This window comes from Erigeron canadensis, chromosome 3 (assembly GCF_010389155.1).
Source record: "Erigeron canadensis isolate Cc75 chromosome 3, C_canadensis_v1, whole genome shotgun sequence".
Lineage (NCBI taxonomy): Eukaryota > Viridiplantae > Streptophyta > Magnoliopsida > Asterales > Asteraceae > Erigeron > Erigeron canadensis.
This window is the reverse complement of record NC_057763.1, coordinates 43,704,127-43,725,709: the sequence shown is the minus strand read 5'-3', so window position 1 is coordinate 43,725,709 and position 21,583 is coordinate 43,704,127. Positions and strand designations below refer to the sequence as shown.

General features: G+C 34.4%; 4 protein-coding genes across 4 annotated transcripts; 2 read left to right on the top strand and 2 right to left on the bottom strand.

The window, feature by feature from the left end:
• The first annotated feature begins 965 nt into the window (after positions 1-965).
• LOC122591193 (transcription factor bHLH144) lies at positions 966-4,721 on the top strand. The gene is made up of 4 exons (XM_043763415.1): positions 966-1,109; positions 2,760-2,893; positions 3,080-3,245; positions 3,576-4,721. The coding sequence occupies exon 4, from the start codon at positions 3,893-3,895 to the stop codon at positions 4,505-4,507; it is 615 nt and encodes a 204-aa protein (XP_043619350.1). The 5' UTR covers positions 966-1,109; positions 2,760-2,893; positions 3,080-3,245; positions 3,576-3,892; the 3' UTR covers positions 4,508-4,721.
• A 616-nt stretch (positions 4,722-5,337) lies between these two features.
• On the bottom strand, positions 5,338-7,731 carry LOC122594124 (pentatricopeptide repeat-containing protein At4g04370). The gene has a single exon (XM_043766601.1). It carries the CDS (start codon positions 7,702-7,704, stop codon positions 5,452-5,454), a length of 2,253 nt encoding a protein of 750 aa, XP_043622536.1. The 5' UTR covers positions 7,705-7,731; the 3' UTR covers positions 5,338-5,451.
• Positions 7,732-7,866: 135 nt separating this feature from the next.
• LOC122592194 (LRR receptor-like serine/threonine-protein kinase FLS2) lies at positions 7,867-11,752 on the bottom strand. Its single transcript, XM_043764393.1, has 2 exons — positions 8,668-11,752; positions 7,867-8,469 (listed from the first exon to the last, which is right to left on the bottom strand). The coding sequence occupies exons 1-2, from the start codon at positions 11,750-11,752 to the stop codon at positions 8,093-8,095; spliced, it is 3,462 nt and encodes a 1,153-aa protein (XP_043620328.1). The 3' UTR covers positions 7,867-8,092.
• Positions 11,753-16,807: 5,055 nt separating this feature from the next.
• LOC122594340 (LRR receptor-like serine/threonine-protein kinase FLS2) lies at positions 16,808-21,176 on the top strand. Its single transcript, XM_043766813.1, has 2 exons — positions 16,808-19,975; positions 20,664-21,176. Exons 1-2 carry the CDS (start codon positions 16,861-16,863, stop codon positions 20,993-20,995), a joined length of 3,447 nt encoding a protein of 1,148 aa, XP_043622748.1. The 5' UTR covers positions 16,808-16,860; the 3' UTR covers positions 20,996-21,176.
• The last annotated feature ends 407 nt before the right edge of the window (positions 21,177-21,583 follow it).

The following is a 21,583-nucleotide window of genomic DNA, read 5'->3' as shown; positions in this document are numbered from 1 at the left end:
GACATAAGCCACCCCCTTATGACTAAACCCCACTCTTTTTTACCTTACAAAAAAAATTCTTACAATCTTTTAACTTACAAGAATTAGATTTCTCACTTTATTAAGTTCGTACAACCAGCATTTCATCACAATAAGATACAACAAATAGTATAAAATTAAGCATACTTGATATTGATCTAACAAACTTATTTATAAAAATATTTTTTAAAGGGTTTTACTTTGGGGTTTAATTATACTTTTATCATAAAATTTAGAGAGTAAATTTCTGATATGAACAATATAAACTCTTTATACATGTTAAATCTTTTAATATCTTTCTTAAAAATATCATTTTTTTTATAAAAAAAATTACCACTATCTTTCCCACCCCATGAATTATCATATCACATGTATAAATTAAAGGAAAAGTGAGTATAAGCTGTTATCCATCTAATTTGGGTGAAAAACCATTTATATATTAACTTTTTAATATTTTAAATAAATGTTTGAGCCCCATATTTTTTATATTTTAAAAAATGATATGTGAAAGATTTTTCACTCAACTTAAATGACTATCAACCTTATATTTCTTTCCCTAATAAATTAATTACTCCGTAATAATCATCATATTACATGCATAAATAAATTACCTTTTCACCTTAAAAAGGTAACAAAAAAAGGTATTCACATAGTGGAAGATGGGCTTAATTGAGTACTAATTCAGAAAAATTAGTAGAAACCAAAACTAAAACAAAACCAAAACCAAATTCCAAGAGATTAGATAGATTTGTGACAGAAAGACAAGATCACGCATTTTGTCAAACATGCTTGATCACGCTCACGCGTGCTCTCCATATCCAATCCAACGCCCCACAATTCTTTCCAAATCCTCATCCAACCATCCACATTCTCCCTCTTTGACTCTCCCCCACCTGCTGCACATACCCAATAAAAAAAGCAACACAAGCACTGCACACTGTCCAACATCAAAACACACCCACTTTCTTTTCTATTTTACTTGTCCCTTACCACTCATTTCTAACTCCACACACACACATCATCATCATCTTCTTCTACATTTGAATCTTGTTTCTAAAAAGTTTGATTCTTTTTCAAGAATCTGAATTTGGGTATGTTTTAATTGTTCTATTTAGTGAGTTAAATTGTAGTTTAAGAACATCTTTTTGGTCTTTTTAAAAAGTTTGATCCTTTTTCAAGAATTTTGATTTTGTGCATGTTATAATTGTTTGTTTAGTGAATATATAGTATATTAAGAACATCTTATCGGTCTTTTTTCTGAAAAGTTTGATCCTTTTTAGCAGATTTGATTTTCGGTACGTTTTAATTGTTTGTTTAGTGAAAAAGTTTGATCCTTTTTCAAGAATAAGAAGTTTTGGTGAATTTTTATGGGAGTTTAACATTACAAGAGAGCAAAAGTTTGATCCTTTTTCAAGAAAAAGTTTCGATCCTTTTCAAGAATCTCAATCTGGGTTGTTGTATATATATATATATTATAAGTTCAGTTATTCTAATGTAGATTATGAACATCTTTTAGTATTTTCTATAAAAGTTTGATCTTTTTTTTTTATATAAATAATCTGGGTATTTTATAACTGTTTTATTTAAATATCTTTACTGTCCCCTATAAAGAAACTGATGCTTTCTTAAGATTCTAAACTGAGTATGCTTTAATTGTTTTATAAGATTGAAAACAGATTGTCATTCTTTCTTCTAAAAAAGTTTGATCCCTTTTGAAGAATCTGAATTTGGGTATTCATTTTTATAATTGTTTCTATCTAGTGAAGCTGTTGGGAGTTTCTGTAAAAGATATTTGGAATTTTATTGACAAAAACTTTGCTCCCTAATAAAGAATTTGAATTTGGGAATTATTTATTTTTGTACTGTTTTATTTAGTGATCAAGTTAATCAAATTACAGGGGTTTGTAGTCATTTTTCTAAGTTTATTTAATCACATGTTATTAGTATTTCATAGAGATTGAAGATGATTTTGTGGAATTTTTCTTTCAAAAGTGTATTTTATATAGAGTATTTGGTGTGTTTTAGTTTTTTTGTTTAGTGAGTTCGCTCACCAAATTATTGGGGTTGTTTGATATAGTATATTATATTGGATATATTTATAATTGGTAATTGGTTAGCATCAAATCAAAGATAAAGAAATATATTTTAAAAGTTTTCTTCATTAAAATTTGGATTATTGGATATTTTCTGCAAAAAAACTCAAGACCTGCTGAGTTCTCTCTAAAATAGATTGATCTAGATTTAGTGTTTTTAAAACAGAGTATATAGTGATTTTGTGGATCACAAATTTGTAGCTTCTTTTTTGTTTATCAAAGATCAAGAATTACTTAGGAAGTGATAAAGGGATTGGAAGAATCTCTATGATATACTATAGTTAATCTTAAGTGGGTCGTCATCTGTGGTTCAAGTTCCATGAGTTATTCAGTTTGTTAAAGCAATATGTTCATGCAATACTTACCATTAACGCTCCATGTTTTGAATTGGAGATTAGGGTGGTTTATTAATAAAATCATGTGAAAAGTATATTGGATTTATGTATATATGTGTCTTGATTTTCATCTATACGAAGTCATCAATAAAAGTTTAGCGCAACTTAAAGTTGTAAATTCAGTTTGGAGTTTACGATACCATTACCCATGGTTCGCCATGTATTTGTTACTGTATGTTATTGTGAAGTTATTGGTATTCAAATTCCTATTCTGTGCTTGAATCCTGATAATCTTATTTATCTTCTAATGTAGGTGGGGTTCATTATAAGATTAATTTTGAAGAAGTGAATAAACATGCCGTGGACCTCTTTGGGAGTGAATTATCTTGGACATTGTTTTCGCTTAGCAGTATTTTTTCGTTTTATTCTGTAATTTGATCTTCCCAGGTAAGTTGCATTTAATTTTGTTCCTCATTTACATTTGTCATATGTGAAAAAGCCTTTACAAGAGCCCTCCTGCTCTTCTAGATGCTCAAAAGCCGAATGTTGACTTTTCTTTTTGGATATCAATTGATCATTGTTGGTTTGTATATGTGAAGTACCAATCACACTGTATATTTGGCCTTTTTGCAGGCGTTTTTTTTGTTAGTCTCGTTGCTTGGTATTATTAATTACTGCGTATTGACTGAGAATGTTCATTGGTGTTCCACAAAAGAGAATTCGATCTGTGAAGGAAGTTGGTAAAACTAAAATGAGTGTAGGGATCATTGCTTATTACAATTTGATGCAAGTTTGTCAGGTAATGCTCGTTTCTATGTATTATCTTAAGCCCATTGTCTGGATTGGCATGCAAATTTGATTCTCATAAATTTAAAGTTACTACTAAGAATCAAATTTTTATTCTGCGAATATGGCCTAGACCATGTTGAAAATCCATTGGGAACTCGGTTTATTTGACCTAAAAAGTCGAAAGTCATTAGTCTTTGTAAAGAGATACTCCGTACATCTCGTTTCTGTTTGACCTCAAAGTCAGCCTTCATTATATTTTTCTGACCAATTGACCAAAGTTGACTTGTGTTCTGATCTTGCACATTTGGAAAAATACTAATTTTCTGTTGTTTCGTTACAGGCTGAGTATTTCCGCCAGTTGCTTAAGCCTGTTACGTAGAATTCTCAGAGTCAAAGTTCAAGATATTAGCAAGCTTTGCCCCTTTTGGTTGCTATTTCACATTAGAAGAAGATAAGAATTAAAGATATTGGTCAGTTAGTTATTGGTGATTATTACTAAATTGGAAATAAATTTCTTCGCACAGAATGGAAATAACTTAAAGGTGCATCTTTGCACTTGCCTTTTAGATTTTTGTTTTGTTATTTCATATCACAATAAGCCCAGAAACCATAACTATTAGAAAGCCACGAGTTTAGACACGTCTGGTTAAAGAAGCAATGCAGGGTGGCCAACAAAATTTCCCTCAAAATCGAGATCAAACGAGTAGTGGGTATTCACCCGATCCTTGTATTTCATCATTCTTTGGTCAAAATGTTGACCTTCATCCATCACACGATTGCCCGAGAAATTATGTTATATTTGACAGGACAGATAGGCATAGCCAGATTATGTATAACCCTGGTCTGAACATGGGTGCACCTTACTTCCCTGATACTAAAGTGATGCAAAAAGATGCAAACTCATCTAGGGTTATGAAAGAAGATATGGCAGATATTGATGCTTTATTGAGCTTTGAAGATGAAGATGAGGAAGAATATGAAGAGGAAGAAGAGGCTAGCACAGCACGGACAGCGGGAAATGATACAAGTGATACATCTGATTCTTGTTCTTCGAGACCAAGAAACTGGTTTGGGTCAACGTCGGCCCATGAGTCAAAGGGTAGCGAAGGAAAACGTGAAAAGATGAGAAAGATGGTGAAGTCACTTAGAGGAATCGTGCCTGGTGGTAACCGGCAAATGAGCACCGCTGATGTTCTTGACGAAGCTGTCAAATACCTCAAAACTCTTAAAGTTGAAGCACAGAAGATGGGTGTTGGTAATTTGCCAGGTTGAACCCCAGCAGAATTAAATATAAGGTGCCCCTGTTGCAAGGGTGTTACCGCCTTTGTTTTGAAACAGCTGCCTATTGGGGGTAGAAAGGTAATTTTATATGCTTTCATATGTAGGAATAATAATGAACCCATGGTTTTGGTGTGGTTATGTAATGTTTATGAGTTATGACTAGTAGTTCTTGTGTTCTTTAATATATACATATGTGATTTGTGTCTTTGTTGATGTTGGTTTTTCCTTCATAAACTTTGGTCCACAATGCTCCAAGAACAGGCCCTTTTAATGTAATTGTCAAATGGTAGATATTATCGGATCTTTCAAGGATAATGCTTTCAAAAGCAGGAGTACCATAACTTGTTTGGTATGTCTAGGGGTGCTAGTACAGATACTATGAATTAGTTAGCCTAAGTAGTAAGCAGCGCAAGAAGAAATTGTAGGTTCTTTTTGTCTCAGCTTAACAGTGTTTTTCAACTTAGACGTTATGGCTTTGAACACAAATATACATTTTTATGTTCGAATCCTTTTCATTTCAACTTGATGCGTGATATTACATAATGAAATCTAGACAGGCACTATATTATAGATTAACAGAGAAAATCATAAACATTGAAAAATAGGTCAGGATATGTTTATTACCTGGTAAGAATAGGATCCTGGAGTCCTGGACCATCAAAGTTGACCAAATGTAGTAGTGAAGCACAAACTCACAAAGCTGTACATTAGGATATAAATGACATTTTAGAGTTTTGTTTATGTAAAAGACTAAAAGTGCATAATGAACTATGGGACTGGTATCACGAATAAAGTTTGTGTGGTCACTTATAAATTTGGAATTTACAAATAATCAAGGCTTTCACTACTATTAAGTGATCATATGTATAAATTTGGAAGACATACATGATTAAAGAATAAACATACTAGACATACATTACTCATGTGCAATGATCCTAACATTCTAAAGAGTCTGTAGCCGTTTTTTTGGATTTCAAATGCGTAAATATGGATTTCAAACATATTACTATCTCATTGCACTCGGGATGGGAACTGTGGTCCTTGAAAAAAGTCGTAACGTTCCCATTTAATTCTATACAACTCCAAGCAGGAATCTTTTTTAGCCCAAGAGATCTCATTTGCAACCACGCCTCACCCACATCATCCCATCTTGCAGATGAAGCATAAATATGAACCATTTGCACCATGTTTCCAGCATCTTCAGGTTTTAACTTGCATATTTCACACGTAATTATGTCTCCAAGCTCTTTATTCCCTTTAGTCCTGCAAGCATCAAGAAGAATGCCTAAAACATCAACGACCGGCTCAGAAAACATCTTCATGTAGAAGTCATATGCGTCTTCTATCCTACCAGCTCGACACAAGAGATCAACCATGCAAGCACAATGCTCGAGTTTTGGCTTGATTTTGTAATGATTTGTCATAGTCTTAAACAAGCTAATACCTTCATTGACAAGCCCGTTATGACTGCAAGCATAGAGAATAGATAAGAAAGTAACATGATTTGGTTCAATTTCAGACTGCAAGAACTCCGTATACATCTTTAGAGCATTCTTGCCCTGACCATGACTACCATATCCACCAATTACCGTACTCCATGAGACTACATCATGGTTTGACATTCGATCAAAGCATCTTCTAGCACTATCTATATTTCCACACTTAAAGTACATATCAACTAAAGCTGTATCAATTAAGAGGGAAGATTTGAAAGAATTCCTAATGACAAAATTGTGTATACATTTTCCTTGATGATGAGCTCCAAAAGAGGCACAAGCTTGAAGAAGGGATACTACCGTAACCAAATCTGGTCTCTCAAAAGATTTTCTCATTTCACTGAATAAATAAAAAGCATTGGACAATTGACCATTTTGTGCATGCGCCGCAACCATAGCATTCCAGGTCACAATGTCTTTTTTGTTCATTGTTTCAAAAACAGCACAACTTTGATTTAGTTGGCCACACTTTGCATACATAGTAATGAGAGAGTTGTGAGTTGGAATATCTACAGGTATGTTCTGTCTTAAAAGGTAACCGTGGATCGATGTTCCTACACGAAAAGAACCCATATGGGCACAAGCTGCAAGGGCACAAGCTATGGTTGTAGTAGATGGCTTAACCTTAGAAGCCAACATCTTATGAAACAATGCCAATGCCTTATCTGGACAATCATTCTGTAAAAGCCCAGAAATCATTGCAGTCCATAAGATCATGTCCTTATCCCAAATTTCTTCAAATATCCGGTAAGCAGTTGTTAGATCTTTAAACTTAAGATACATAGTTATAAGTAAAGTTTTTATGTGTACATCCACTATAAAGCCACTAGTGACTACTTTCCCATGGACCACCTTTCCAATGCAGGAATTACCTTGTCTAGTAGCAGCAGAAATCAACAACCCAAACGTCTGCTGATCGGGCTGTAATCCACTTAAACACATCCTAGTCAACAGTATCGAAATTTCTTTATCATCATCATCAATCAACGCATAAGCAGAAACCAGAGAATTCCATGACACAATATCTCGTTCATCCATCGATTCAAACAAGTTTCTTGCATCCACCACTCTACCACATTTCCCATACATACTCACCATACAGTTTGTTAAAGCCAAATCGCAACCAAACCCGTATCGTATAGCACAACCATGAAAAGACTGAACATGGGTAATACCATCCTCAAAAATTCCAGAAAGTATAGTTAGCAAAGTAACTGAAGTCGGCTTAACCCCCTCACATTGCATCCGTCTATACAACTGAAACGCAGTCTCCACACCACCCGACCGACTATAACACCCGATAATCGCAGTCCAAGAGACAACATTTCTGTCAGGCATTACATCAAACATTTTGTGTGCACCTTCATTGAACCCAAATTTTGCATAAAAGTTAATCAAAGAGGCACCAATGTAGGAATCAAAGGAACACCCATTAACGACAGCATGTTGGTGGAACGAAAGACCGAGCGAAAAAAGATTTAAAGAGGTACAAGCTTTGAACATACTTGGGAATGTATATGGGTCTGGAGGAATGTTGGTTTTAAGCATGGTGAAGTAAAGATTGAGCACATTGTGGTGAGCGCCGGCGGTTGAGTGGCGGTTGATTTGAGAGTTGTAAGATTTGGTGGCAAGTGATGGCGGAGATGATGGCGGTTTCCGGCGGCATGGTATTTGTGGTTTCATCTTTTTCATTGGTCATTATCGACTAACCGTGCGACCGTTTTTTTTTTTTTTTTTTTTCTTCTATATTCATTCTCTTCATTCTTTTTTATTTATATGAAAATTGACTTTTTTTTTAAAAGAATTTAAAAAAAAAAAATACATTTAATTAGAGATTTCAGTATACAGTAGCTCTTATGAAAGCTAGGTAATTTATATCTCTTGCTACAATGATTGAAACTTCTTTTATACCTTTACAAAATATACTTGTAAAAATCCAGAAAATGTAATGATATACTCGTATATATATATATATATATATATATGTACATGAATACAAATGGTCAAAATGTTGAAAGTAAATATGCTGGTAAAGTCCCTATATGGCTATATTCTCTCAAACAAATTGATGAAATATGAGTTATCGGGTTGATATATCTTCCTCTTTCCGGTTCTCGTGGGTTAGACTCTTGCTGATATTTGTAAGCATAGATAAGACTTCATTCATCTCTGGTCGATTATCTGGATCCATTCTGGTGCAAGATAAGGCCAACTTCAGAAGCTGTTCTATCACGCCTTGATTTGTGAGGAAATTGGAAGCCAAGTCAGGATCCACAATTTCAGTCAGCGCGTTGATTCCATTGGAAAGTGATTGCTCTACGAGTTGAGGCAATGTGATTTGGATCCCCTCCTCTTCGGTGAGTCCCGTAGGCCTTTTTCTAGTGATAATCTCCATAATTATTATTCCAAAGCTATATACGTCTACTTTCGTCGTCACTTTTCTCATATATGCAAACTCTGATAGAAACAAGAATTCATTTTGTTAGAAATTCAGTAAATTGCATACAAAGTTACCATCTTTAGAAGTTCATGGCTGAAAAAATTGTTCAACTAAAAATATAAAATAAAAAACTGATCAAAGTTGACTTTAGAAGTCATCCTTAAAGGTCAAACCATCCAGATACACTATTTGTAGGAATACCATATTATCATTACCTGGTGCCAAGTAACCAATGGTGCCTTGAAATGTGGATTGAGAAGAGATGCTGCTGCCATCTTGTTGATGAACTCCAAGCATTCGAGCCGTCCCAAAATCACTAACATGAGCATCCCATTTTTCATCAAGAAGGATGTTAGAAGGCTTCAAATCACAGTGAACTATAGGGAAATCATATCCTGAATGCAAGTAAAACATTCCTCTAGAAACAGAAACCAAAACAGCTACTCTCTCAGAAAGATCCCATCTTGATCGATCAATACCAGAGTCATGTATAACTCTATCCAAGTTACCGTTTTCCATGTATTCAAGAACCAACGCCTTTAGTTTCCCACTCTCCCATGCGTAACCAAGTACCTTCACTAGATTTCTATGCCTCAGTTTTGCTATCGTTGTCATTTCTTTTTTGAAGCTCTTATCGGATTCTGCTGAGAACCTTGTGAAGTTCAAATTCTTGACCGCTATTATCTTTCCATCTTCTAGTGTACCTTTGTACACCGTGCTTAAACTGCTTGTACCCAGAATGTTACTTTCACTAAACCCCTCAGTAGCATCTTCAAGCTCTTTTCTATCAAATCTTTTGTGAGTAGGCTCTGGGGTGTACTCTGGTTCTGGGTTCATGGATCTTTTGACCATCTGTTTTCTTACATGTTGTCGATAAAATAAAACTGCCATAAATAAAACTAGTATCAAACCTAGAGATCCGAGTACTGCAATTATCAGTATCGTCTTTTTGGATAATCGATTTGAGCGGTTTGATCTCCTTGAGGCCGAGGTGCATAATTTGGTGTTGTTAGTAACACATAGAGAAGGGTTTCCAACTAATCCACCTGCGGTGGCATTTCTGAAAATACCCGTATCTGGAACACGTCCTTCTAGATGATTGAAAGAAAGATTCAGGCGTTTCAAACCCAAAATGTTACCAAAGCCTTCAGGAATCATGCCGCTTAAGTTGTTCTGTGAAAGATCAACGGATGTAAGGAGGGTCAAATTCGCCATACTTCTAGGAATCTCTCCATCTAGCCGATTCTTTGAAAAATTCAGACTCTGCAAGTTTCTGCAGCCTTGGAGTGTCAAAGGAATACCTCCTGAAAGATTATTGTTTGAGATGTCAATGGCTTGTATCATCTCAAGATTTCCTAACTCATTTGGGATCTTTCCTGTAAGAAAGTTGTTCGAGAGGTTAAGATATATCTGCACATTCTTCATACTTGAGATGAAGGGCCTTGATATCGAGCCGGTGAGAAAGTTGTGTGAGAGGTCTATGAGAATCAACCGATTAAGTGTCACCATGCTTTCAGGAATTGGCCCGCTAAACCTGTTTCCACTGAGATCCAACTGAGAAAGCATCTCAAGCTTTGAAACAGAATTGAAAGCAGAACCTTCAAAATTGTTGTTCTTCAAGTAAAGTTCTGTCAGCTGTTTAAGATTAGAGAATTCATCTGGAATCCCACCTTCCAGATTATTATCACCCACCCTAAGGCTTTGAAGGGAAGAGATATTTGAAAGTTGTACAGGAATGGTGCCTGAAAATTGGTTTAGCCTGAGGTTTAACGTAATCAAGCTACTTAAATTTCCAATTTCTCTTGGGATTGGCCCGAAAAAAGAATTATCATCAAATCGCAGGACCTGTAGACTTGAAAGTTTACCAATACTTTGTGGCACCAAACCACTAAAATTGTTATGCGCTATATCTAAGATTTCAAGACTTGAACAACCAGATATGTCATCCGGGATCTTTCCAGAAATTTTGTTATCCCCAATAAGTAAAAATTCAAGAAGTGACAAGTTTCCTAAACCCCCGGGTATTTCCCCAGTCAGCCTATTACTAGTCAAATCTATCCAACGGATATTTGTGCAATTTGTGATGCTCATTGGAATAGATCCCTCAAGAAAATTGTTGAAAAGAGACAAATTCCTTAAGTTATACAAAGACCCGATGCTTGAAGGAATTGATCCAGTGAGAAAGTTTGAGTTAATTGTCAAATATGTCAGATTCACCAACCTGGTTATGGATGCAGGGATTTCACCTGTAAGCTTGTTCTCATGCAGGGTCAGCGACTCCAGCGACTCCATTAAATCGATCTCTGAAGAAACGTTCCCGGTTAGATTATTCCTTGACAGCTGCAAAATAACTAATGATTTCAACCGGAACAACGAGCTTGGGATCGTGGAGCTGAGTTGATTTCTATATAACTGCAGACTTTGTAATTCCACAAGATTTCCAATCTCATGAGGAATGCTTCCAGTAAGTTTGTTTTCATATATATTGACTGAAGTTAGGTATTTGCAACGCCCAATTTCAGTTGGTATTTCTCCTGAGAGGGAGTTCTCGGACAAGTGAAGAACTTGTAAACTTGACAAGTTCCCAATCTCTGTAGGAATAATACCGGTGATCTTGTTTGCAGTCAACTCAATAGCTTGCAAATCTTTCAGATTACCAATGGAAGGAGGAATTGAACCTTCCAAAAGGTTATTACGAGCTACAAGAAGCTGAAGATTGATCAGGTCACCGATTCTATCGGGAATCGTACCATTAAGCATGTTCTCATAAAGGCCAAGAGTTGACAATGAAGTGCAGTTACACAAGCTTGCAGGAATGATTCCAGTAATGGAATTGTTTCCCAGGTTTAGTACCTCAAGATTGTTGAGGTTTCCGAGTTCTGGTGGAATTGGGCCAGAAACAGAATTGGCATTTAGTGAAAACCCAATAAGCTGTGTACAATATCCCAACTGGAATGGAATGTTGCCAGTCAAAGAATTAAAAGATAGATCAAGCACTTGGAGTTCGGAAAGGTTTCCAAGAAAAGGCGAGATTTGGCCTTTCAGCTGCGTTTCACGAAGAGAAATCAAAATTACACGACGAGAAACATCGTCACATTGGATGCCCGTCCAGTTGCAATGGTGGGTTGAATCAGAATTCCAATCCAAGAGTGCACCAGTTGGGTCATCTGTGATTGAGTTCTTGAAATGTTTCAAAGCATCAGCTTCTTCTTGTTCCAAGCTCGATAAATCATCAGCAGCAGATAAAACACCAAATATTATCAAAAAAGGTAATAATGCTACTAGGATCTTAAAAGCCATATATATATATATATATATAGTTGATTTTGATATTAAGTGGGAATGAAAGTACTATTAACAAATTAAGAAGAAGCTGCAGTTTTGATATATATTGGTAAACTAATGCATAACACAGATAGAGGTGGGAATGATTTTTGTTAAGAGGTTAATAATGTGTGATCGAAGTCGAAAGCAAAGTCTTGCTTGACAACCCACAAACTTAGCTAGTTGAGACATGATTCTTGTTTAGAGTACGTTGTGTTCATACATACTTCCGACATTCCTTATATTAATTAAGTGGATGAATGAATGTTTAACTTTGATGTTACTTATTTAAACAAAGTTAACAATTACCAGTAATTAGTTTGGTGGTTGACTTAGGCCAGTCACATACTTGATGGGAATCGAAACAAAGTCTTCACATGCAGCTCACATACTTGATACACATAACTTGTAATTTCAAGTTGCATTCATACTGTCGAGTTAGACAATTAAAGATCTAATTTAGTTTATATCAGGATACGAGTAAACTCCTTTGCTTATACAACTATTACGCACCCCGCCGTGTCACCATCAACCTTTTAGCCATGTATCTTAGCTACATGACTTGAATTATATATATTCGGTTCTCGTGAATTGCATAGACACACCTCTAATGTGTAACAATATGTGATGTATTCTATCAATTTACTTAATTAAGAAAATCTACATAAGTACATAACTAAAGGGCAATAATACATTTCTTTGAAAAAAAATTATAGCTCAAAAAATGATCTATTACTTATTCAATGAATTTTTGTAGTCTTAATTCTTATAACCAAATAATGAAAAAAATGAAATGACAAATACCTGAAAATCTCTGTCCATAGCTCAACTTGGTGAAAGTGGAAATGTCCTTTTATTCACTAAATGAGTACATGATACATCTCTCTCTAGTCTCTACTATAGCTATATTACCTTTTGACATTCAAACTTTAAAATATTATACAACCTCATTTTACATCAAATATTTTTACGTTAATAATCACATCACCGTTATTGCTGTCGCTACCATCATTACCATCGCATCCTGTGAACATGCATCTAATGTTTTTCTATTTCGAATTCTTGTTATTTATTACTCCATTATTATTATTAAAATAAGGTTATTTTAAACTATATAAAGAAAAGTAATCATCTTTCTTTAAACAATCCCTCTTGATTTTAAATAAGGAGGTAAAGTTGTGTGATCTTCATGGACACATAAAGCTTGTTTGTTTATAATTTAACTGAATTAGTAGAAGTTCTTTTTGATTTAATAACAAAAAATCCATTATATTGATTTAATTAATAAACATTCATGGAATGTAAAAGTATTAATAAAATAATATATCGTTGTAGAAAATAAAAATTTAATCACTCAATTTACTAACCACTGAATGCTTAAAAAAAACAAACGAATTATACACAACTAGCTTAAACTCGCACGTTGTGTGTGACTCACTGAGAACGTAAACAAAAATGAACTAACAGTATATTCTAGTTTATAATAATATAATAAATAGTCAAACTACAACCGATGCAAATATAAAATTATAATTTATAAATATATAATATATACTATCAAATATGGTAAATCGTGACTAATGAAACGTAAATATCTATAAATCATAAAAAAAAAAATTCTATGATCTATATATATATTAAATATAATATAATACACAATCTCATTTAAAACAATGATAATTATCATTGAATTAATAAAGAGACGCGGTCTAAAGCATATATAAACATCTTTGCGCTCATATATTATCAAAATATGGAAGCTTAGTTATATAGAGATAAGTTACAAATTAGATTTAAATATCAAAAAATATATGTTTGAAATTGATAAAGTAAATATCTAATTTAACATTGATTATATAATCGGTTAGTAAAATATTAGATGTAATTATCAATATAATCTAGTTTTATATTATATTAAAGTAAATTATATTCCACGTATAAAAGTAATTAAATACAAAGAAAATATAGATATAAGTTAAAAAGATCGACAATATATTGTCAATGTCATTTAATTAGTTTTAATATTCAATGAATATCTATCGTAGTTTGCAAAATGTAAACAAATATTAAGTTAGATGGTTTGTTCATAATATTAAAAGTTAGAGGTCATGAGTTCTAATCTTGTATTTGTCTTTTTTATTTGATATTTAAAATTGATTTTAAAAAAAGGAGCAAATGTCCACGTAGGCAAATAATGACGTGGCAAATGAAATGCCACATGAGCATTAAAAAAATATAAATTTAAGTGTCAATATATCTAAAAAAAACATTAAAATTATCTAGCACAAAAAGAAAAGTTCCACAAAGGAAAAAACCTATCCTCTTATATAAAGAGATTATTTTCACATGTATTTATACTATATTATAAAGCAGATTCTTTTTAAATTTTCAACATTAAACTTAAATTTTCAATATTGATTTTAAGTACTTTCCCAAAATGTTCCTCTCATCTATTCTATATTTACTTAAAATAACTATAATACCCTTTCTCTCTCCTTAAATCTCAACCAATCATTTTTTTTTTCTCTCCTCCATAAATCATTTATTCATCCAATTCATTCAAAATTTTTTATCTCAAAAACCATACAGCGATAAATAATAAAAATTATATGGGTGTTCTTAAAATTTCATGCTCTTTCATTAGAGATGTCATTCGATATACTTTCGGGGAATTTTTAAATCCGAGGACGGAATCTGTACGATTAAGGCATTTGACTACCGTACTCTATGACCTATCACACTTTATGACCCATCACCCCCACCATATCACCGCCGCAACACGCGGGTAGTTACTCTCGTTTATTTAAAATTGAAATTGTACATATACTGCAAATGTAGTGATATAGAAAGTTGCAACTTAGTTGTACTGTGTTCGTACTTGTATTCACACGATTAATTGATCAAACATTCAAACCGAGTAATCTATGAAAAAACAAACAAACAAATAAAGTTTTCATTTTTTTTTTTTTGGTGGCGTGGCCCATGCATGGAGGGTCAACATATAATTTTCAGAAACGACTCAACGAGTCTATCTATATATGTCGACGATGGGATTCTTAACATGAATTCGTTACTTAGAAAGTCGCAAAAGTGGAGACTAAATTTAGTTGACCATTACCCTTTTCATCCCACTTCCATAAATTTGAATCAAGTTTATAACAAAACTATACTTTGAACATTTTTATTATTACTAGTTTACTACTATTAGTATTTTTTTTTTCATGGTCGGAGAACTCCTTACTTGAACTTGACTCGGTAAGGGAAGAGTCAGGGACCCTGACTCAAATTGGAGAGAACTCGTATTAGACTATTAGAATTTTATATATAAAGATAAGTATTTTTAAATTTATATGTAATAAAACTTTATTCCAAACTTTAAATTTAAACATTAACATAATCATTTCAAACTTGAAAATTAAATGTTAGATTAGTTGATAGATTCACGCCTCATCGTCATTTTGTCCGTATCAAGGTTGGAGACCTCATGGCGAGATGGGGAGTCAGAAATTTATTTCGAATACTCGGCCGACTCTGAGGAGTTTTACAACCATGGTATTTTTACATGGAATATCCTCCTTTCGAAAAAAGTACAAAATTAAAAAAATGAAGGTACAAGAGGCAAAAAAATTTTTTTATTTTAAGAGGGTGTTTGGAATTATGTTATAAAATGATTATCCGTTATTACGTTTGTAAAACGCAAATAATCTAAAAAAGTGTTTGTATGAAAAAGTGATTATTGGCTATAAAAAAGCAGTTTTGGAGAAACATGTACCTGCATGCTTTTTCAAAACGCAGTTTTAAAAACGCATAATATATTTTGAAAAAACAAATTTTATTTTGTAAACGCAATACCAAACCACCCGTAATTATTATCAAACTTACAATAATTGGTGGACTAGTACCTACGTATATCTTACCACCAACATATAACGCGTGCCATCAACTTTTGAACAACAAACAAAACAATTTAATCACAGAACGGTTGAAGACTTCACACGTACACCTTTATATCGATGTTCTCTTGTATACTGCATTAACTATAAGCATGTGAATGTTTAAGTGTGAAATGGGAATTATTAAATTAAATGCTAATTATATATGCTAATCACTTAACAAAATGAGGGAACAAATAAACCAAAAACAAAAGAGAATATATTGGGCTAGCTGGATGTTCACGGGTGGTATATATATTTAATTTGATGGCACGCCATGCTCTGTACAGTGTGTCTTTATGCATGCAACAAGTTGACGATTTGGACAAATGAATTTGCATTGTATTACTAGCTATTAGTACACGGCTTTGCAATTACCCAAAACATTTTGTAGGATATTATCTAAGAGATAAGGATAACACAATATATATAGTTGGACCCCTTAATTATGGAGTATGATTATTATTTATTTGACTCGGTACATAATTAAAGCAAGCGCATGCATATATCAACCAGGAAATGAATGCTAGCTATCTGACGCACTACAAATAATTTAATGAACTTAATTGTAAATGAACTTATCCAGAACATGTTGTTATACTGCTGTTCTTATGAAAAATAATAAATCCTTCTAATGTACGTACGTAATAAACTTTATTATTCTACAATCTACGTACAGTCTATACCATATAGTATAATTTAGGCGTGAAATTTCAAACTAGACACTTTGTAACACGGCATTAATTATTATATTTAGACCAATAATTCAGTTGACAATTTTGCTTTTCCCATTGAATTAGCAGCTGCCTTAATTGCTCACTGATGATTTCACTATTGTTATGGAGGCAAGATGCAATTTGATGATACTTATATTTGGTTACTTTAAATCATTCTGCTTGTAAAAGATTTCTTGGAATTATTATGTATATATATGATGATTGTGAAAGACATCGTATTCACACGTTTGACAAAAATCTTCAACATACACTATGTTTCTTCTTTCAACTTCAATTCAATTTCAATTGGATATATATGGGTCCACAATTCTAAATCCACTCGGGATTGATCCGCGCGCAATATATAAAACAAGCAGCTTCTTGCTTGCTTAGCTTATACAAATTAACTAGTATCGCTTGAAAATCAACTATCATAATGTTGTTCAAAAGCCTTCTACTTTTACCTATATTGGTACTTGGTGTTTTATCTTTGGAAGAAGATGAAGTTGAAGCTTTGCGTCACTTCAAGAGTTCAATCACAGATGACCCAACTGGTGTACTGTTGGATTGGAACTCCAGTTCCACCCACCATTGCAACTGGACTGGAATCCAATGTGACGAGGATTCCGGTCGTGTCATCTCGATTTCCATTCAGCAAACACAGCTCAAAGGCCAAGTCTCTCCGTTTCTAGGAAACCTTACCAGCCTCCAAGTTCTTGATCTATCTTACAACTCATTCACTGGCAACATTCCATTCCAGTTGGGATACTGCACACAGCTTTCTACACTGGCTTTTTACACCAACTTTCTCTCCGGCCGGATTCCATTCCAGCTAGGAAATCTCCGGAATCTACTAATCCTAGACCTGGGTAACAATTCCTTCACTGGAATTATTCCCGAGAGCTTGTGTAAGTGCACTTCTTTGCTACAACTTAGCCTTGACCAAAACAACCTCAATGGAACAATCCCGGATAAAATCGGTAATCTGATCAATCTTCAACTTCTTGGAGCTTTTGGTAACTCTTTGAAAGGTTCAATTCCAACTTCCATTGGTCACTTGAAAGACTTGCAAGCTCTTGACTTTAGTGAAAACCAACTTACTGGTACCATTCCCAGAGAGGTTGGAAACTTGTCAAGTTTACAAGTTCTTCAGTTGCATATAAATTCTATTTCTGGGTATATACCAACCGAACTTGGGAGTTGCAAAAGTCTGTCTCTTCTGAATTTATATAGCAACAAGCTTACTGGAAGCATTCCTGGTGAGATTGGAAATATGGCGGACTTGCAGATTCTCCGATTATATGATAACCAGCTCAACTCAACCATCCCGGTTTCGTTGTTTCAGTTGAAATCATTAGTTGTTTTGCAACTATCAAGGAATAGTCTAACCGGGAATCTTTCTCCAGAGATATCTTCACTGGAATCACTACAGTCATTGACGCTTCACGAGAACAGTCTCACCGGCGAAATTCCAGAATCCATAACCAGGTTGGTCAACTTAACATACTTGTCAATGAGTTTAAACTCTCTCACAGGATCAATTCCTTCAAGCATTGGGTCTCTTTATAATCTAAGAAATTTGTCTCTTAGCAATAACCTTCTTGATGGATCTATTCCATCGAGTATCATAAACTGCACAGATATACTTTCGATCGATTTGGCTAATAACTATAGGTTGACTGGAGAAATACCACACGGTCTTGGGAAGTTGTCAAATCTTACATTTCTTAGTATCGGCAACAATAAGCTATCTGGACAAATTCCGGATGATCTCTTTGACTGTTCAAGTCTCGTGATTTTAAATTTAGCCTTTAACAATTTTACGGGATTGTTGAAACCCGAAATTGGTAAACTTTCCAATCTCCAAATACTTCAAGTTCATGGTAATTCCCTTTTTGGGCCAATCCCTGGAGAAATCGGTAATTTAACCAGTTTAATGTCATTAAACCTTGGACAAAACCGATTTTCAGGCACCATTCCTGTAGAAATCTCAAACCTTTCTTTCCTGCAAAGCCTTTTGATCGAGAACAATAATCTGGAAGGCCATGTTCCGGAGGAAATTTTTGAGCTTAAACAGCTGACTGAACTCTACTTGCAGAACAATAAACTTGTGGGTTCTGTTTTGAATTTTGTTTCAAAACTCAAGATGCTTTCGTCGTTGGATCTCAGTGGAAACAGGTTTAATGGATCGATCCCTGACAGTATGATAAAACTTAACCAGTTGATTACAATAGACTTGTCACACAACTTTCTCACAGGCTCCATTCCAGGGCCTGTGATTGCAAGTATGAAGACTATGCAAGTCTCTCTCAATTTCTCCAACAATTTTCTCACAGGGAAGATCCCAAATGAGTTTGGGAAGCTGGAGATGGTGGAAGCCATTGATGTCTCGAACAACAATCTTTCGGGAGGTATTCCAGTAGCATTTCAAGGCTGCAGAAACCTGTATAGTCTTGATTTGTCAGGAAATCAGCTTTCTGGAAGCGTTCCCACTGGAATATTCCCTCCTCTCGGTGTTCTTACCTACATAAATTTCTCAAGAAATCAGTTAGAGGGAGAGATCCCGGAAACGTTGGGGAACTTGAAACTTCTTACAACCATTGACCTCTCACGGAACAAATTCAACGGGACCATTCCTGAAAATTTTGGTAACATATCGGCACTGAGACAACTTAATCTCTCTTTCAATCAGCTTGAAGGACGTCCTCCCGTTTTCCAAAACACCACCGCAATCGGGTTACTTGGAAATCCACTATTGTGTATTCCAAACGAAACCGGATCATGCTCTTCCTCAAATCGATCACACCATTTGTCCAAAAAGGTTATACTGATTCTTGCAATTCTTGGGTCTATAACTTTGATTCTAGTGTTATTTATGGTGTATTTATGTTATCGACATATAAGAAAACAGAAAGTCAAAGAACCCGAGAATCCCGAGTTATCAGAGTACTCCCCGGGGTTCATTCTCAAAAGATTTGAAAGAAAAGAGCTTGAAGAAGCTACCAACAACTTCAGTGAAGACAACATACTGGGTACAAGCAGCTTGAGCACAGTATACAAAGGTACGCTAGAAGATGGAAAGATGATAGCAGTGAAGAATTTGAACTTCACACAGTTTTCAGTGGAATCTGACAAGAGTTTCAACAATGAAATGAAGACAATAGCTAAGATGAGACATAGAAATCTAGTAAAGGTACTTGGTTATGCATGGGAGAGTGGAAAACTAAAGGCTTTGGTTCTTGAATACATGGAAAACGGTAACCTGGATAGAGTTATACATGACTCTGGGATTGATCGATCAAGATGGGAACTTTCTGAGAGAATAGATGTTTTGGTTTCTGTTTCTAGAGGATTAGTTTACTTGCATTCGGGATATGATTTCCCGATAATTCACTGCGATTTGAAACCATCAAATATTCTTCTAGATGAAAAGTGGGATGCTCATGTTAGTGATTTTGGGACTGCTCGAATTCTAGGAGTTCATCAGCAGGATGGAAGCAGCATTTCTTCTCAATCAACATTTGAAGGCACCATTGGTTACATGGCACCAGGTACCAAATCACCAACTCTTACTTTAATTATATTCTTAAAAGGGAAAAAAAGAGAGACAAGGAAAAGGCAAATTGTAAGATGAACTAACTTTCTTTTGATTTTTCATTTGGATCACCAGTTATGTCTTAGTCAATAAAAAACCATCAAGATTTCAAAATATAGCAATTGCAGGTGCCTCATAAAAAGTCAATATACAGAAAATTAACCAATAACTAAACATGAATACCTAAGATCAAAGTTTTGGACGTTGGTTACCTTGATTTTTTGAGCTGTGGTAATTTTTGCAGGTCTAAAAAAGATAATTGTTAGAATAAATGATTAAGCGAAAGTTGGGTCTAGATGGGAAAAACAAAACCAAATTTGAACTTCAAGTAACCAGGAAAAACAAAACCGAAATTATATATATCTGAGTAGTGAGTCTAGATTGTTTGACTTCTAAGGTCAAACTGACCAAATTTGAACTTCAAACCTGACATATCTTTATTCAATTTCTGAAACCTCTCTTATAATCAGACTAAACTTTGAAACAGATTGTCGTTTACTATAGATTTTGGATTAGGTACCAATGCAGTACATGGGATCAGAAGGTTCCCATCAATCTACCTTTTTTGATATGCATCTCAAATTTGATGTTTAACTGAATTACATTGACTTTAGAAGTCATACTAACGCATTTGTTTCCAACAGAGTTTGCATATATGAGAAAAGTGACAACAAAAGTAGATGTCTTCAGCTTTGGGATTATAGTGATGGAACTTATCACTAGAAAAAGACCGACTGGACTCACCGGGGAAGAGGGGGTCACTTTGCCAAAGATAGTAGACCGAGCACTTTCAAATGGAATGAACGAGCTGATTGGAATTGTAGATCCTGATCTGTGTGCCAATTTCTCCACGAAGCAAGGTGTCATAGAACAGCTTCTTAAGTTGGCTTTATCTTGCACCAGAACAGATCCAGGGGACCGACCAGACATGAATGAAATCTTATCTTCCCTTATAAAGTTCTGCAAGAAAGTCTAAACAAGAAGGGTTACAAATTCGTACATTTCAAGCCAATAACTTGTTCATCTGTTTGTTTTGAGGGAATAAGGAGTAAAAAAAGGAGATTCTGATCTCTTTATTTTTTAACAGCAAAATTCATTCAAGATTCTGGCAGTTTTGTAGTATTAGCTCCATTTCATTTATATACCATATAAAGTAGTTCTACCATTTTGCCCCTAAACCAATATATATGTTTTTACCTTCTCTGTCACTTTCTGCTCAGCTACTTTCCACTTATTTGTTTCAACATTTGACCCTTGCAAATATAACTACAAACATAAGCATGGAAAACAAACCAAAATAAAACAAAAAGTATACATGTGTGTCTTCTTACATGGATAAAGAGAGCACACAAAATTTAACAACCCTTAGAAGTAGAACAAATACACAGGTAAAAACAGAGCAAAAATTGGTCTGAGGCCCATAACACCACCAACCTCTACCACATAAAAACAGAAAACTGCACAGCAAAGAACGTTAACATAATAGCATACAGCAGTATTCATAGGTTAGCACATGAGTGAGTGAACAACAAATCAGGAAACCATGAAGGTCTAAACCCAAATG